An 18,764-nucleotide genomic window follows, 5' to 3' on the forward strand; every position below is an offset into this window, starting at 1 on the left:
TAAGGCATTTAAGATCTGTCAGTGCCGCAGCTATCGAACGGCAGTTCCACTGGAGTATTCGGATCGACATTATGGAGAGTTAATGGCAGCCATGGCTGCCTCCAAGATGCTTTCTTTCAGTTTAATGTTCCCTTGGCCCTTTTTAGGTTTCTTGGATCGCGACTCTGGGGAGGAAGTTGGTTGTTGCGAAGTGGATGGAGTAGCTTGCTTAACGTCAGGACGCCTTGGCGACTCAGTGGAAATGTCAAGTTCCATTTCGGTCTCATTGAATGGGCAGAGATATGAAGAGGAAGGCTGACCTTGGGAAGTCACAGAAATAGAAGGTGCCGAAACCTGGACAGTTGCCATCGGAGTAGTGTTTGGGCCTACTGTCTCCTTCGAAGTCACATTCTGGAGAGCGCTCGCTGAGGAAGGATTCCTTGCCAGATCGACAGCTCGCACCGATGAATCCTGGGGCTCTTGATCCCTGGGAGGCGGAGATGAGGATTGCAAGCAACCCTGCTGCCGGAAGGGAGCCACGGGCAGAGAGAGTGCCTGCGCAATTTGATGTGTTTGCGCTGCCAAAAGATTGGACACCTGCTCCGTTACAGACGCAACCATATTCCGTGAAACCTCCGGTAGCACTTCTTTGAGAGCAAGCGCTATCGCTTTTGCAAGGGAAGCCTCGTTGGATGGTGCCTGGCGGGCAGCAGCACCTGCATATCCATGCGTTCTCTCTTTAACTATCGCTACCACCTCCTTGCGAGAGCAACGGCGCTTTTCAAGAACTTCAAGGATACTGATTTCAGAAGAGCGGGCCGGGCAGTTGGAATAATCAGCGGTGTGAGACGCTCCACAAAGGCAACAGGAGAAGTCGTCTGCGGTACATTGGCTAGCCAAATGCTCGCCCCCGCAATTGCAGCAGCGCGATGCTGACTTGCATGACCCTGCGCTGTGTCCGAAGCGCCAGCAGTTCCGGCATTGACGAGGTCGGGGGGACAACAATTCTGCACTGTAGATGAGAGGCCAGACTTTGATTTCCGATGGGCACGATGTACCCGCGAAGGTTGCGATCACCGATTCTGTTGGAATAGTGGTACTCTCCACTACACGGGAGCAACGGTACACCGAGATTACTCCGGCATCCCGAAACTGCTCAAGGAGCTCGCTGGGCGAAATCTCCGTGTCTACACCTCGGACTATTCCTTTTGTGCAGGCAAGGTGGGAGGGGACAAAAGGACTCACCGGGAACGATGCGAAGGTTGAGCACTTCAGAAGATCGATTAAGCAGGCCTTATCCGAAGATTTGCAGACGATTCCGCCCTTCCCGTATGGTCTCACCTCCTTCACGTTCATGAAGTGCTCACTCGCCCCTTGCATGTCCCTCTGAATAGTTTTGAAATTTTTAAGCCGGATCGCTCCGCCATTGGTAGGGACCATAGCCACAGGAACGGCCGTCACACCATTCCTCAGGAAGGCGTCCAGGGGTAAGTCCTGCGCCGAGAGACTAGCCGACCAGGGAGAAGACCCCTGGCCGGGAGAAAAAATAGACATGGCAAAAGCCTATGCGTTCATACAGATGAACGTAAACGTAAACCCAATAAATCAGACACCCGATACTTGGCTAAACCCAACTCCGATCAAGCAGCGACTGTAGCTCGCCTTTTGTGCACGCGACGATGCATCCGGAGGCCACCGTTCCAAGCAAGCTGCTTCTTCTTTCTCAACTACTACTCCATCCTCTTTTTCTGCAGGAGTTGCCCGTCAGTGCTAGAACCATAACCACCTTTATACAACACGTATTTTTGGTTTGTAAAGGGTCTTGACAACTTTTTTTTTTTAACCACTCATTGTTTCCAGGTGTGTATACAAATGCTGACCATGCCCTCGCCAACACAGGAGAACCTGGGATTAGGGCGCCACCAGATAGAACGGCGGAATTTCTGGCACTGAGCAGGCACAAGGCGTCATATACAGGAGGCTATGGGTTGGGGCTCATCCAAGAAAATAATTTTAAGGGGAAAGCCTTAAATCTGTGTTTCAAACACGCGGGTGTGAGGTTCAGAAAATAGGTTGTCCAAAAAATGTTGAAGCTGCACGAGCCGAGGAGCGTGAGCCTGGGGTCGCGCGGCAGTAAAAGAAGTGCGCGGGCCGAGGAGCGTGAGCCAGGAAAGGGAAACAGCAGTGCGGGAAAAGGGTAGCAGGTTAGCCCTGATAAAGGGGCGATGCAGCTCGCGCCGGCAAATGACGATTGATTGCGATCGGAACGAGCTTTTGAGGGTGCTGTTCAACGAAACTTCTATAGCAGACTAACAGGAGGTGCAACGAGGCTTTCGCCTACATTCTAAGAAGTTTTAAGCATTCCCCGAGTTTTCTTCTTTTTTTTTTTTTGTTAGGAGAGTGGATATGCCAGGAAGCCAACTAAGCAACTGGAATTGTACATACAGAATTAATAATACATAAAGCTTAACAAAATGTAACTTAGGCAGGTGAGAGTCACACAGATATAATAATGGCACAATGATCACGCAGCTGATCATCAGGGCCAAATCAAGAAGGTCATCAACCTGGCATAACAAATAGGATGTGTAAACCTTGAGGGCAAGAAGTGCCCAAAGAAAAAACAGAGCCGTATAAGACCGCAAAACGAATAAAGGTGCGATAGTTTAAACCAGCTAATTTCGTTGTCACACCTTTCAAATGAGTTTGATGTGGCAGTACGAATGGGGCTTACATTTTACTGGTGTCGGAAGCGTAACCCACAAAGGCGATTTTAGTGTTGCTTGGCTATGACAGCTTGATAGCGTACGCAGCTCGGGGTCCCTGGCTTTTTAAATTGTTGATGAAAGCTTTCATTGGCAAGAAGTTACAAACAACAACTTCATTCTCCGCGGTGGCTCATTGGCTAGGAATAAAGGAACTAACTTTTATTGCAAAACAAGACTTTTGATGTCGCTAATGGGTGGGGTCCCAAGTCCAGGACTCTACTGAGTCTGGCCTTCTCCCGGGCCAGGTTGACCAGATAGACATAGTCTTCCAGGCTCGAGCTGGCCAGGGCTGTCTCCCATGATAGCTCAAGTTTTTTCTCTGGTGTTGTGTTTGCACGGCAATTGCTGTTCCACTCACAGGTGATGTCGTATATAGTGTGGGAGTGCTGCTGCCGGTTGGACAATCTGAGCGGAATTTTCCAGGGTATACATGAGGCTATCTATACCTGTAGCGGTTCGGATAAGCATTTTTTGTATCTGTCTCCAGGAGGTGGCTTCCATTGCGTTTAGCTCTTTGTGAGGGGGCGGGTACAGTGCCCTGGCTTCCCTGAGTTCTTCCAGTCTTTCCCCATAGCCGTTGGCGGGTGACAGCACCCCACTCATTGGACTCGACTCTCTCTCCCTGCCGCTCCTTCAAAGGAAGCGTCGAGTCAGGCCGTGGGGAGGGCTTAGGTGTCATCGGAACTCTTTTATTCATCATCGTAAGGTTGTATTTTCTACAAAGTTCGTAACTGGCGAAACGTGCTCCACGTTCATTGGCATTTTAAACTGTTTTAAACGAGGTACATACACGACTTTTAAAGCCGGCGCCAATTAGTAATCGGGATCTGACAGCAGACCGCTGCGCAGATAAGCTAATAGATTTCAATTTCGTCCTAAGCTTTTTAACCAGAAGTTTTTACTAGTGTAAATCTTAAAAACTGAGTTAAAAATGCTTCTTGTTACGTTTGGCAGTTCAGCATCATCGTCACCACTTCACAAGAACGCGTTTCGCGTTTTGCTCGCGCTGCCCATGTGCATTTTCGCCGGCAAATTCGTGGAGTTTTCAAAAAGGTTGAACAGTTAAGTCATGGCAGAGGTCCCGGTTGCTGTTCACGAACTGTCGGAGGAGGAGACAAGTCTCTACGACCGACAAATTCGTCTTTGGGGACTGGAGTCCCAGAAACGGTAACTGAAGTGCCTAGTATGAACTCGTGTCGTTACGCGGACTAACAGCCAAAATTGTCGCGTTATTTGGTATGAGGCGTTGTCTTCTGTATTTCAGCGCAAAAAAGAGAGCAATTATAATGATTCCAAATTAGTGTATTCCTCTATGAGTAAGGGGAACAACTTGCGAACATGCTTTTTATTGCAGGCTGCGGGCTACAAGGGTTCTGCTGGCCGGATTGAACGGCCTGGGAGCGGAGGTCGCGAAAAACTTGGTTCTTGCCGGAATCAAGTCCATAACGCTTCTGGATCACAGAACCGTACGTTCGTCACCGTGTCATATGCAGCGCTATAATCAGATTTGAGACGGCGTTGTTTGGTTGTTTAATTTCCTTTCTGCCCCTTCTACATCATCCTTAGACTGGCCTTCTTGAGGATGATGACAATGAGAATGATAATAGTAGCAATAATAGTTTGTATGGTGCTGTATCTGCCTTACTTTAGTATCGCCCAGTCCTGGAAGTGTTGCATTAATCGAACATAGCCCGTACAAGGGTTATTGTGCATATGTCAGAATCCAGTGCATGTTCAGAATATGCCGAAGGGGTTTGGGTAAAGTTGAGTCCAACCAGACACTGTGTGAATTAGTACATGGGGATGTCATCATTTATTTCGCCAAAGCATTACATAGAGGAGCTTATATGCTTTGGGTTGTACTCTTGCAAGCGTCATTGTGTGCTTCAGGCTGCAGTTACTACCCGCAGCTGGAGCCGATACGAAACGCAGCTTCAGGTAGTAACCACAGCAAGGTTTTTTAACCCTTTCCGTAGCGTGAAAAAAAAAAAGTACCAAATTTAGCAAACAATACTTATCGCTTACTTTGTAGAGCTTATTTTTCTAGATAAAACAGCGCCATTTTTTTGATGAAATAATGTTCTTTCATTTCTCTAACTGTCTAAAAAAAGATTGCAATAAGATAGCTTCACACGGCGCCATTATTTCAATAAAATAACGTTCCTTTATTTCTTTAATTGTGTAAGAGAGATTGCTTGAAAATGGCTGCACCGCACGGCCTCAGTGTCATGAAAAAATCGCCGTCAGGGTTTTTCACAAGACAAGTGTATAATAGATAAAACCGGTGCAAAACAAGTGTATGATGGATAAAAGTGGTTCAAAATAAACTAACGTGATAAACTACATGATAAACATGACTAACATGATAAATAAACTAACATATTTCAGGTTAGCTTGACTGCAGTAGCGCGCAAGTGCTTGCCTTAGCGTGGACGGGCATAGCTCGTCTTCGGTGGGAGCTTAACAACCTGTGGGGACGAGCTCAGCTCGTCTACAGTAGGCAAAGGGTTAAGGATTGGCACCATATGACCCATGTGCTGGTTTAAGTGGGCCCAGTACGGGCTTCCACAGATTTGTATAAAGTGTGGGAACTGTGTGCTCCTGACTACAAGGATGACATCTGCTGATAAAATTTGGTTAACATTTGGTTTGAGAATTCATAGACGGCAGACTGTCACAGCAGCCCGTTGCTTCTGTTCTCAGGGTTCGCACAGGTACTTGAAAACCTTGAAAACCCTTGAATTTAGAAGTGTCAATTTCAAGGCCTGGAAAGTCCTGGAATTTTTAAACGGTCCTTGAAAACCCTTGATTTTTCCGGAGAGAATCAATGGCCCTGTCTTTTCACAAGAATTCAAAGTGTTTGTCGTGGATTTTAGGTGCTAACAAATGTAAAGAAACATCGTAACAATCAAGTTTCAGTGTATTGCGTGAAATTACAAGTTTGGTGGGAGCAGACACTTGTCAATCCAATCCATGTCACGATACAATCCAGTGAAAGCCAGCTTCTGTTATCTATCTTGCATCTTCCATATAGTCTGTGGACGCATGCTCCTTGCATGTTTCCTATGCCTCATACGCTCCATCTGCGTTTGCTTTTTCGTGCAAATGGTGGACGTGTACATTGTTCATCCTGCCTTGCAGCAACACTTGCGGATTTAATTTTAGCTGATACTCTTGCTGACAAAGGAGGAGATGCAGGCAACATTAACTAAGTTTTAAAATCAAACAGCCTCAGCAAACACAAAGGAAAAAGAAAAACCTCTAAATACCAGCCATGAAATAAAAAAATAAAGTTGGGGAAGCATTTAGGAACCCGTTAGCAACTATCTAAATGTGCACTAATGTGCTTAGGTATTGTGCAATAAAAAACTTTTGCATTGTGTTGGAAAAGTTATAAATAATCCCATATAAAACGTTAGATGGGGACCTTGAAAATGTGTTTTCTGGTCCTTGAAAGTCCTTGAAAACCCTTGAATTTTTGCTTTTCAAGCCTGTACGAACCCTGTGTTCTGCAGCCCATTCACGCCTGCAGCGCTTCTTGTCGCAAATGCAGTGTGAACCAAGTATGATGAGCCAGCTGAAAAAGGACCTGGCAGACTTACTAGTGACTGTGCGTGCTGAGACACAAGCTGCGTGCTGAGACACAAACCCCGTATTAGCAGAAGGTGTAGCCCTTCCAGCTCAGAGCAAACCCTTTCTGCACCCAATACAGGCGCGTGGGTGACGGTACGTCTATAGTGGGCAGCTGACATGTGGCATCTGGTATTATTTTATACTTCAGATGTTGCTAGGAAGTGGTATAAAAAATGCTGCTGCTGGGAATGGCAGCGTACAAGGACTGTCTATGTCCAAGTGTGCTGCATCAGTACAGCGTGTAGGCTGAGTGGTGCTGAGCTCTGGTGAAATGGGACTGGAGAGCCTTTCAACGAAATAAACTCGCTGTCCTATTAGTGGTCACACACATCACGCATTAGTTTGCGTAAAGAAGAGCACCCGAGAAGGAAGCTCACATTTAATGCCACAAGAGCTGTTCAAAGTAATTTGAGAAGATAAAATATTGATGGTGAAATAGTGCTGCTTGGTCCAGCGGAAACAATGGTACATGTTATTGTGGAAGCCAATACAGTTTCAGTACAGCATACAAGATAAGCACAAATGCCAAGCTATTTGTCATGCTATCAATACAAGGCGTAAGCAGAACGGGGCCAAAGATGCTGCTTTGATGCCCTCCAGAGAGAATAGCAGTAGTGGCTGAGGCAGCACCATAAAAGAGTGACCATATCGATCATTCAGCGCTGCGTCGCCGTTAATTCTTCTTTTGTCCCGTCCTTTTTTGCGCTGCCTGTTCGATATGGTCACTATGAACCAACTAGCCCAACTTGCCAGCCATAAAAGAGGGCATACTGTGTTCCAAGAAGACAGATCTTCCTGTCAAAACTTTCTGAGTGTGGCCTTGTCTTTATGCATTAGTATCGGTCCGTCTGCTGTAAAAAGTCTGCTCACTATCTTGTGCAGGTCACAGAGAATGATTTCTCAACTCAATTCATGATCGAAAGAACTGCCATCGGCAAGAATGTAAGTTGTTCTCTCTTCCTTTTAAGCCGTATTCTTGGGTCTTGGTAATATGAGCACGTGCTTCCCTGGCCTTGAATAGAAGTTTTAATTTGCCATAGTGGCCCAGTTACCATGGCGTTGTGCAGCTGAGCGTGGCACCATGGGTTTGGTTCCTGGCCCCAACAGGTTGTTTAGGGGCATGAAATACAAAAACACCTGTGTGCCAAGCATTCAGTGCACGTTAAAGGTCCTTAGGTTGTCTAAACTATTATGTGGTCATCCACTACTGTGTGCCTCATAATAGCCCGGGTGTAGCTTGGGTGGGTAAAGCTCCAATTTGGATGGCATTTTCATGTAAGAACGAGAGTAGTCAAAACTACTTTTATAATCAACTGCACATGCACATCTTCTGCAAACTGACTTGTCCGCAGTTCTTGTAACAAAGATTTGGTGCTTCTGTTCACAATTTGAAACTTGCCATGGGGCTCTAAGCGTCTTGCAAGGTCTTTTGGTTTTCTTGGTGGAATGCTTATCATGTTGGGAATTAATCAACAGGTTTAGGAGAAATTCCCAAGGTGGAGTAAGTTTCTGCGAGGGAAAATTTGGCGTCCACCTGAAATTGGGAATTGAAAATTTTATTTTTCAGTTTTTTTTTGTTGTTGTTGTAAATAAAAATGTAGCTGAGCCTTTTTTTCATGCCTTGCTTGTTGTCCAATGTTCCATGCTACCTTGGCTTGTTGAAGATTACAGCCAAAATTATTTGAATCAAAAAGTTAATGTAATATACGGTCAAATTTGAGAACGGGCGGAAATACCTTTGTGTTGCACGAGACATTTGTAATGAATGAGTGCATTTTAACGGAAACCTGACCGCATGCCCAAATGTAGCCCATCCGTGCATGTCTGCTCTTGCAAGTATTGGGGCCAAATACAGTTATATTTTTATATAATGACCTTATAAAATGATATTCATCCCTTTCACAACTGACCAGCCTTATCTGTAACTGCCTAAACCCCCTTCTTTTTTACCTCTCTAGTGCCAGCTTCAAGGGAGGCTGGAGTGAATTTGTTGAAGTCTTATTTGGGACTGCATCACTATTTAACTATTGCGGGGAAGACTATGGCCTAGTTATTCTTTAATGAGTAACATAAGAAAGAAAAAATACCACGCGCCATTCTTCACTGCTGCACCAACTACCGTAGGGACATCACAGTGACTTGCAATGTGTTTTCGTGCTCTCAGCCTTCAAAATTTTGATTTTCACCCTTTTTATGGCTGTTCTTAGGTTTTCGTCTGTTCACCCGTAGGTTGTACAGGTTACAGATGTCAGCATTCCACTAAACTTAGTGCAGCACGCTTGCTAGTGTTTCTCGCCATAACTGACATCAGTAAATTGACAGGGAGGATGGTGCAAGGGAAGCGACGCCTTTGAGCACATTTTCATCTTGAAAAGTTCACGTGAATTGGCCAGAAAAACTTAGAACATGGCCTGTGCACTCTAAACTTCAATCTGTTAAGGTAATTAGACAGTGCTGGCAACTCTGTTCAACAGGTATTTATAATTGGGCCTGTAGCCCGTGCACTGGATCATCACGTTTTGCTGTGGTCTGCCCTGATTGCCCGTCTTTGTCTTCCATCGCAGAGAGCCCACAGTTCCAAAGCGTACGCACAAAACCTGAACCCGATGGTGGAAGTTGAATCGGAAGAGGGCCAGTTGTCTGACAAGGACGATGATTACTTTCGCAAGTTTGACATAGTCTGCTGCACTGAGAGCCTCCCCACTGAAGCCCTCATCCAGCTAAACTCACAGTGCCGCAACCTGGGAGTCAAGTTCTACTGCGGCCATGTGTGGGGCTACTTTGGCTTCTTTTTCAGTGATCTCATCGAGCACACCTATGCGCAGTAAGTGGGCCTGCTTCGAGAACTGGGCAGGACATTTAGTACAACTTACTGCATTACATACTGACGGCATATACACAGTTATAACTAGAGACCAATTACTGTTTTAGGCACCTATAAAAGGCCATTTAGGCAAATATAGGCACTAAATGCTGTCGTTGGGCACATATAGGTTCAATTTCTATTTACTTCAGCAGCTTATTTTACTACCAATTTTTGACTTGCATTAAAAATCAGCAGAGAAGTGTTGTGAATTGGAAAGTAGTTTTATTTTCTTCATGAAAATAAGCCACACAAGAATTGAAATATTTAGATTTACGTGAAATGCAGGGTGATTAGACAACAAAAGAAAGGCTTAGAAGCGATGGCAAATCAGACCAATCTCAATGATTTGCTGCTTGAAGTTGTACTTCCTTCCAGTCGATAATTTTGTGCGAAAAAACAACGCTCAACGTCTGCTGAAGTTACGGGAGCATGCTTGGAATCAGGTCATGGAGCGTCCTGAAGTACATCTGGAAGATCAGAATGCTTGCTGCTTAGAACCTTCAGCAGTTACTCTAGCGCAGGGAATTGAGGAATTTTATGTCAGACAGAATGGCAGAATGTCACGCAGGAATGGCTCTATCAGCAACCGCTTCGTTAGGGATCGTGGCGGACCTATCCTGAACCCTCGAAATGATCTCAGCATTCTTAGCCAGAGTGGCACCGAAGCTCTCAGCTGCGGAAATGCTGTCTGCTAAAAGTGTGAAATGAGCACACGAATGCGCCAAGTCATGTTCAAGTGTAGCATGGTGTAAATAATTTGGGATGCAGCGCTTTTATTGGCTGTAAAGCTCCTAATACCACCGGCGAGTGCTTTTGTAGTAGTTTCTCGCCATCAGCAGCCTTTTTAGGGGGTAACAACGGCCTCTGGTGGAAGAGGCACAATCGGTAACTGCTGCTTGAAGACACAACTGCTCCTCGAAGAAAGATCTGAACTGTAGGCATCTATTCATTGACAGAGCAGGATGACCTTCTTCTGCAGCGAGAGCAGTCCTTGCAGATTATCAACTCAAAAAAACAAAAAAAGGCATATATAAACACAAAAAGTCTTAACTCTTTTGCTACCGCGCCTATTCAAAATCGATCAATTTGATCGATACTTTGGGAGCGCCTTTTCATAGCGTTCCAGGCGTTGCTCGAACAAGTAAAGCTGTTCGGAGTTAGATCAGAAAATGGCCTTTCAAAACCAGTTTCGCTTTCATATTTGCAACGGAAACGTGATTTTTGACACGCTTTTGAATCACCTGGGTATGGAAAAGGGGCGTCAGGTCAGGTTCGTGCTCTGACAGTAATAATCCCAGAAATCGGCTGAAAATGTCAAGCAGTGCCTGGTTGCAAAGCTACTTTATGATTTTAGGCAGTTTTATCGTCTTTGCGCACGTTGTTCTAAGTTCTGTGGTATACTCGGTGACAACTTAAGAACAGCACCGGAAGTTGCCGCTGTGCCTTATCACCGTAGCCGGATGTTTCTCCACGCGGCGCAAGTAGGGCGTTACTGGGAATATTTTGAACATGGCGTGAGCCGTTCCCGTGATTTTTTGGACTTAATATGCTTATAAACGACTCCACTGACGTCAAACAAACTCCGTGAGACAAGGCAGACGATATCACGCATTCATAGCAAACCCCTTTCAAAGCGCGCGCGCACTGACGTCACGCGTCTGGCACTTTGGCGGAGTAATACACTACATGAGGTGGTGCCGTTCTTGAGTTGTAACCGAGTATAGTTCTACTTACCCCAGGACCATTACTGAACAGTTTACAACAGTTTCGGTTTCGTTTCTGCATCGCGAAATTCATATTTAGTGCTACTACGCAGTTACCCAACTTCAAGGCTACCTGCCAAGGGGCCTGGAGCGTCCGCGACTGATCCTTGAACAAAGCACACCGCTCCTGATTTCCCCCCACCTTAACCCGATTTCTGCGATAAGAACTTCAAATGCAAGTCAAAAGATCACACCCAGTCGCCAGATAACTGTTCCGCCGAGGACAGCGCTTCAAACCGGCCGTACACTGCCAGCTGTTCGCCTTCCAGTTTCGTTTCCATGCGAGGGTATATCCGGGTGTCTAATGTTGCTGCTTAGTTGAACTGTCTATTCGGACGGAGTCTCCGATACGTTTTTGTACAGTTTCATTTGAAAACTTAAATGGCGCTGCAATAGAGGAGGCTCATTGTGCTGATCTTTTTCATCGCGCAACTGCTACTCGGCCAAAGATCGCAGGGCACAATTCTAGGGCATCGTACCTCATTTTTGCGAGCAAGGCTACAATTTCGAGTAAGAAGATGATAATAAAGCTCAGCTTTATGTCTTGAGAGATAACTGACCATGAACGTCAACAAGCATCACCACGGCGTTCCGTTTTTAACTTCATGCATGTTTTTTTCCGCATCGCCTGCTTGTCCCAAATATTGTGCTCGCTATAAATGCAAAGTCAGTCATTGACAAGATGTTTTTATGTTATGTGGGGCAAATTGGTGCCTCTGATAATGTCAAACCGCCAGATTTATTCCAGGAAACCACTTGAAATTGCACATTTTGAATTGGAGGTTGGGCTTCACCGCATGACATGAGCACCATGCGTGCTGACATTTTTTTTCTATATCTGACAAACTGTTTCGCGCAAGTCGACATTTTTTCTAGGGCGTGTTTTTGAAATGTTTCCCTATAAAATGTATATTCTCATTTTTTTCTACTACCGGTGGTGTGATATACACAACTCCATTTTTATCATTTTTTTCGACAACTTGACAAAAATTTGATTTTGATATTTTTTTCACAACTATGATATATAAAAACATTTAAAAAACTAGTGTTATTGGAAAGGCTGTTAAATAATCTGCGTTTTGTGTTCCTGTAATTAGTGCCTAACCAATTTTTTTAACAGGAAAAAAATGTTTTCTTGGACCCCTAAAAATTGGTCAATTTTCCTGCGGTAGCGAAAAAGTTAAAGGCCCATATAGTCAAAATAGGCACTTACAGGCACAATACTCTATTGTTTAAAATGCTCCCGTTCCCTTAGTTCATGTATGATTGGCATCATACAGACTCAAAGAAAAAATAGGCATTTTGCCTAAAGTCCCGGTCTCTGGTTATAACGTCTAGCGCTCGAATATTTCCTGGTTTATATAAAAAACAGTCATAGTTGAGTTCGGGGTGAAGGTTTAAAAATGTTCGCACTTAAACATGAGCAGTTGAGTCTTTTTATTGTGACACGCTCCTATGGAAGTGTATTTGTACACTTGGTTCTATATTTAGCGCATTCCAGTAAATTTGTTATCTTTGACACACTGTAATTGTGGCCCCAAGTGAATCCTGACATCTTCTCAGGAGCACAAACACAGGCGTCTTGGAGGAATTATAGCTTGTTTAACCAGGGATAGTTTCTTGGCTGTGATAAATGTTTATGCATTTTAATTGTTATTCGATCTCTTGGTTCAAATTATCCATCTCAGTTCCTTCAAGCTCGATACCAAGGGCTGCTTAGTAGCCAGAAGTTTCTAAATATATAGTGCTTTGAATTAGTGGTTAAAAATGCAGCAGTGTATTGAAAATAAATTTTCATTATTTATGTGATGTGTGATGTTTAGCAAAGTCCTGTTGATGCAGTCCTTGCAGTAGTTTAGGGAAAAAAAATGATAGAGGGCCAGGTGTTTGAAATGCAAGACTCCTGAAAGCATGTTGTCCCAATTTCACTGTATTTTATATGGACTGTCTAGCAGCAAGGGAGGGAGAGTGATAGAGGGAGCAAGAAATGTAAGAGGAAACTGGCATACGCAGGGTAGCAGCAGTGTGCAAAACAAGATTCGCGGTTTACAGCGTGCAGCGTAAACACAGACGAGATACGTGCGTAACATTTTGCAGAGACCGAAAGCAAGCATGTGCAAGGGTGCTAAGAAGTCGTTAGAAGGACACTGAAGCGTAAAAGCAAGTTGGCCTGTATCGGTAGATTAGAGTGCCAGCAGCAGCAGTTGTGTATTTACGATACACTTTTTTACACTGCAGTTCGTGACATCACAAATCACAAATGCATGGGGAAGCAGGATTGCTGGAGCTTGTCGAAGCGTTTTGCCGAAGTGGCACAGAAGCAACGTCGGGCAAACGTAAAATGAATGTATTTGGTAACTCTTGCGGAGCATATGCTTTTTTAAAAAAGGCAAACCTCTGATAGCAAATGTTGTAAGATAGGACACTTTACCCCAGGTGGAAGGATTTGTTCTAGTTTCAGTGTCGACGCAATGTTTTGTGTTGAGGTACAAGTTGTAGTCAAGAGGTGCATGTGGGTGAACGCGCGAGTCAGTTGAACCCCTTTATAAGAGACACGTACCGGGGAGCAGTTTCTGTCTCTTATACGAGATGTCTCTTATAAGCAGGGAACCATGTTTTCACTTACTAATCAGACCCCAGTTCAATGTGGGCAGCGTACGACTAAAGTAAGCTGAAAAGAGCGCTACAGCATGTTTCAAAAGATTCATTCTAATTAGTGTTTGGCCCCGGAATTTATGAAACTTTGTTTGCTTCATGACTGTATTTACAGTTTTTTACAACTGATTCTACAAGCTTTTTTTCCTTTCCTTGTTTGTGGAAGATGAATCGTAGATGTTGAGTTCACAAGCCTGATGAATAGCCAGAGCGCACAGCTTCTTCTGCTGTGTGCTCAGGCTATTCATTACGCTTGCAGGACTCAACATCTGCAGTGCTTCTTGATTGGGAGCTACGCAAATGCATACCTGCCAGGTTTCCCGAATTTTCATGGTTTTGTACGATTGTACGACCGAAACAAAAATCTCCGGAAAACGCACCCGTCTTCAGCTTAATCCTTTTCCCAGTATGGCCACAATGCGCCGGAGGTATACCTGACAATCCAACCCGACACCAGTTCGCATCATTATCAGTGAAGTGCTGAAAAAGCGTAGTCGGCCATGCGCAGACGGTGAACCTGTTCGTCCAATTGTTAGTTTACTGTTTATAGTAACGCAGCGCTGCCTCCGCTTTCATTTACGCACGAGCACAGCCGTTCTGAAGATTTAGCAAGTCTCCAGTGGTGTAGCTTGTTGTTAGTTTAGACAAAACAACAGAACAGTTCAGTTCCTGGTGTTTTGTATTTTGCTTGCAGTACTATTTCCAGGACTTTCGTAAAAGGGTGGCGTTAGCAACGTCGAACATTTAAGTGGTGTAGCTTGTTGGTAGTTTGGACGAAGAAACAGTTCATTTCTTGCTATGTTGTAAGTAAATAAAAAAATGTGCGTCGTAAAGGTACCCATTCTGTTGCTGCTACTACCCTCCCCCCCCCTTCGGTCAGATCTCCCTAATGCCATCCCGGCAAACCTGGCAGGTATGCGAGTGGGAGAGCCCGCATGTGCGGTCGCGCTCCATCCAATGGATGGCAGTAAGCTTCAACCCCTTCTGTCAGTTGCATTTCCATTGGCGGGGCTTCTCATTGTCATTTCATAGCTGACTGAACCACTTTGTGTTTGCTGAAGTTATAATAAATAGCGACTGCAGGTGTCTGTCATCCACCAGTGTTTCCACAATGGAAGCAACTGCAATTAGTGACTGGTGGCACAGCATCTGAAGTTAAAATGTCTGTTACAAGCGAGATTATTGATTAAAGTTCAAGGATGACTTGTCCCTTATAACCAACTGTCTTCTACATCCAATGTCTGTTATAAAAGAGGTCGATTTAATGGGAAAGATAGGGCAGCCAACCATGTGGGTGAATAGTGTCTCTTATACCCATTTGTCTCTTACATCAGTGTCTCTTATAACGAGGTTCAACTGTACTAGCTCAAATATGTGTGTATGTATGACAGCCAGTGGTTGAAGTAAGAGATGATTAATGCAATCGGCTACGTTACCGAAATGCAGCGGCAGCAAACTTCACTGCTTGACCATTGTGTGTGTATTTTCTGCTCCTCTCCTAGACAGCGTTGCCCCACTGGCAAGTTTCTCGGGGGGGTAGCATACAGGTACAGGGCTCGAGGGCTGACTTTGACTGGGCAGTATTAAAAAGACCCTTTCTGATTTCCTTCCAATCTTTGCAACTAAAGTGAACGCCACTGAGAACAGACTTTCAGGAAGGTAGTGGTGATCGAATAAAGTTGGGCCCTGGTTTGCTCTGGGAGTTTCTAAACGGCTTCTTAAATGTCACGAAAAAAATGGAAGGGAAACAGCTGCGAGAAATGCCTCATACAAAAACAGCACTCAAGACGGGACACAAAAAAAGAGGCAACACACGCATAGCGCTGACTACCAACAAAGTATGGAGTAAGAAACAATGAGCCCAAACACTTCCATTGCTCGAGAGAATTGCCAACTTTAATTATTTCTTTTTCATCAAACAAGCCATGGTTGGTCATTAAACAAACAGCCACAAAATGTGTAACCTTACAGTTGAAACCAAAAACTACTCTGCTTTAGTGTCTGTCTAACATGTACCTGATTAAAGTGTCTCTAAAGCGAGATGCAAACATTTTGTAATAACTTAATCAGGTTATTCGTCAGCTTTGTTGGCACAACTGACATCATTCAGCTGGATTGGAGCATTTATGGCCTATGTAAATGTGCCTAACAGAAATTAAGTGGATTATAACCTTAAAGTAAGTTAACATTAGCCCCTTAACTCCCTAATAAGGGAACGGCTCATGCTGCCCTTTCACATGTGACCCTGGGGAAAAAAATTAGCCTGTTGTGTCCAGAGAAATGGAGCATTCATTCTCACTTGCGAGGAATGGGGTAAATGACCTTGCAAGCAAGAAAGTTAGAATATTCAGATCGTGCTTGAGGAAGCAGCACGGGTTTTTAAAGGGTTATAAAAGTGAGAAGACTGAAATAGCGTGTTGCAAACCTGCATCATGTCCTTAATCAAAGTAGTTCATAAGGCGGTTCAAAGGGTACATGTTCTGTTCTGTCCTCCCAAGCTTTCGAAATGAAATGAGCCATCTTCATGCTAATGTTGCTGGCTTAGTTGTATATCTGTCTTCAACTTAAAGTTGTAACTGGTGCCTTTGTTCCTCCCGCCCATGTTTTCCTCGCACTAGGGAGCTGCTGGTGCCACCTTCTGGTGGAAAAGGCAGCAGTGTGGGGTCCAGCAAGTCCAAGAAAGCCAAGACTGAAGAGAACGCATCAACCGTAATCCAAAAAGTAAGCTTGAACTCAATCGCAAGTGCTCTCACTCCACCATGTGAATGCTGCTAATTGCGTTAAAATGGCTCATCAGTTAAAATGGTGACTGGCCATTGACTGTGTGTGCATGGAGTCATCAGCGATGTTCCGTCGCGTAGTGTGAGGGTACCAGCTAGTCGCTATTCCATGATGCTCACAGCGCAGAAAACGGACCGCAAACAGTGAGAGGAAGAAGCGCTTGTCCCTCTATCAGTCTGTGGCCCTTTTTTTTAGATGCGACGCATCTCTTGCTCTGAGGCATGTCCCTCCTGCGTCAGTGTCGGCGGCGTCCGCACGCCACCTGCGCACGCGCGACTCTCCTCCGCTCTTCTCTCCAACAGCTGTGCGCAACACTCTCACTTCGTCTCATTATCATAAACAACAGCTGCGTGCGCGTGCTTCGCTCGCTTCGCTCCGCTCTCGTCGCGCAAGTGCGCGCATGCGCGACTCTCCTCCGCTGTCTCCTCTCCTTCAGGCGCTGTGAATATAAAGCGGGTAGCGCGCTGTGGCGGTTCAGTCAGCGCTCGCTCTCGTTCGACTCCGCGTGACTTCGATTGATGACTTCGTGCTTGGCTTGATTCTTCCGAAGAAGACGTGATAGAAGCGATGGTCCCTTCAGCGAGTGGATTGACGCAATCCAATGCCAGCGTCACCCCAAGCGCTCAAGGCAACGTTACGACCATAGAGAATCAACCAATGGAAACGCCAATTGAGCCCCCCGATGCGTCGCATCACATCAGGGTTCCCCTTGCGGAAAGATGGGCTTTTTTTTTTCCGCCTTGAGTATCCTTACGATAGACTGATAAAGGGAGAAAATATCTAGAAACAATTTTTAGATTTGGATAAAATGATCTATGGTGTTCTGCTTTTAATGCTAGAAGCATTGGTGGGGTGCTTGTCATGCGGAACAGTGGAAGTTACACTCCTGCCCTCATTAGCATGGGGGTAAATGTCCTTGTCACAAGTATAATCACGATTTCACCCCTCCCTATTTTGCTGGCAGGAGAGCAGGATAAAATGCCCTCGTATTAAAAAATCTCTTTACCAAATGCCATTATAACGGTACCAGCCAGGCACAGTTCATATTGTTCAGATGTATGCAAAGGCCTGTCATTATTTTTAATAGAAGTACACGTTTTGTGTGTGTACGCAGGCGGGCATGTGTGTTTGTGCGTGCGTGCATGTGTGTGGATGTGGGTGGGTGGGTTTTAAGAGACAATATAAACTGACATAGCCCATGGCTTCAAGAAAAGAGAACATCTAATGCTACCTCCCCGCTTAGCTGATTGCATCAAGTTTGATGCGAAGGTCCCGGAAGTTCCGTGAGTGGGATTAGCATTGGGAGGACTTCAAATCAAGTTTGGAGCTCAGGCAAAGCATCCTTGAGTGTCTGCAGGGAAGTGTTTGCAACCTGTGCAATGGTTGCAGCTCTACAATGCTTTGTTGATGCAGCTGCTTGTAGAACTAATTTGGCATTGGCATAGAGTCCTAGCATTTTCGCTACCAGGGCATTTGCTTTTGAGTGAAAGTTTTATGTACACAAGTCACTTTGTGTATGTAACAGTACTAAGGAATTCCACCTTTAGTTTTAATGAACGTGGTACATTTGCCTGAATGAGAAGCATTTGAGTCAGTTGATTTTTAATGAACAGCTGCATTTGCTGCTTGGATTATACTTTTATTGTGGCTGCTTGTAAGCTGATATGTGACTGGTAAGCAGATTTACTGAAATCTGCTTCACTTTGTGGCTGCCATGGAAGTAATTGCCAAGGAGGTAACATCTGAACTGATCAATGGGGGCTTTTTTTTTTTTACAAAATGCTTAAAGGGACACTGAAGTCAAAATACAAGTTGCTCTAGATCAATAGATTAGCTCACTGAGAACACGAATATACCCCTCTTATATGCTGTTTTTTTATAAATGAGGTAGAAAATAGCGAAAACGTGAAGACGGGTGCCGCCACCACTGGCATACCGCACAACTTGCACCTAAGGTGGTTTATACATCTGGCGTGTGCAACGTCTGTCCTGGCTGCTACTGGATGGCAATGCTTGGGGCGGTGGTACCACTTTTCGAAGAAGCGTGCGAGCTACGCACGAGCGGCTGGTTCAACGGCAACATTCACAAGGCCTCGAAAGGACAATATGTTTTTCTTCAACAAAGCATCTATTGTGATCACGGGTCCCACGAAGGAACATTTCGCTTAGTGGTCCAGAGCTGCAAAGGACGTTGAGAGTTCAGGAACGCACGTTTGATTTTACTGAAACTGACCAAACTGCTCGGTACGTAGTAGCATTGTATTCGGTTGCTTCTACACCACTATACATCACCACTGCCTCACTTGCTGGTTGCCTTCA

The 18,764-nt window shown here is 44.9% G+C and overlaps 1 protein-coding gene across 1 annotated transcript in view; it reads left to right on the forward strand.

The window, feature by feature from the left end:
- Positions 1–3,707: 3,707 nt before the first annotated feature.
- The window catches only part of Aos1 (SUMO1 activating enzyme subunit 1), a 33,908-nt gene continuing 18,851 nt past the window's right edge, over positions 3,708–18,764 (forward strand). The window contains exons 1-5 of the mRNA XM_077686508.1: positions 3,708–3,914; positions 4,102–4,213; positions 7,263–7,322; positions 8,945–9,204; positions 16,283–16,385. Of these exons, the coding sequence (XP_077542634.1) occupies positions 3,817–3,914; positions 4,102–4,213; positions 7,263–7,322; positions 8,945–9,204; positions 16,283–16,385 (633 nt within the window). The 5' untranslated portion in view covers positions 3,708–3,816. The remainder of the gene's footprint in view (positions 3,915–4,101; positions 4,214–7,262; positions 7,323–8,944; positions 9,205–16,282; positions 16,386–18,764) is intronic.

Source organism: Haemaphysalis longicornis, unplaced genomic scaffold (assembly GCF_048455015.1).
Source record: "Haemaphysalis longicornis isolate Haplotype H1 unplaced genomic scaffold, Haemaphysalis longicornis Haplotype H1 scaffold_1, whole genome shotgun sequence".
Lineage (NCBI taxonomy): Eukaryota > Metazoa > Arthropoda > Arachnida > Ixodida > Ixodidae > Haemaphysalis > Haemaphysalis longicornis.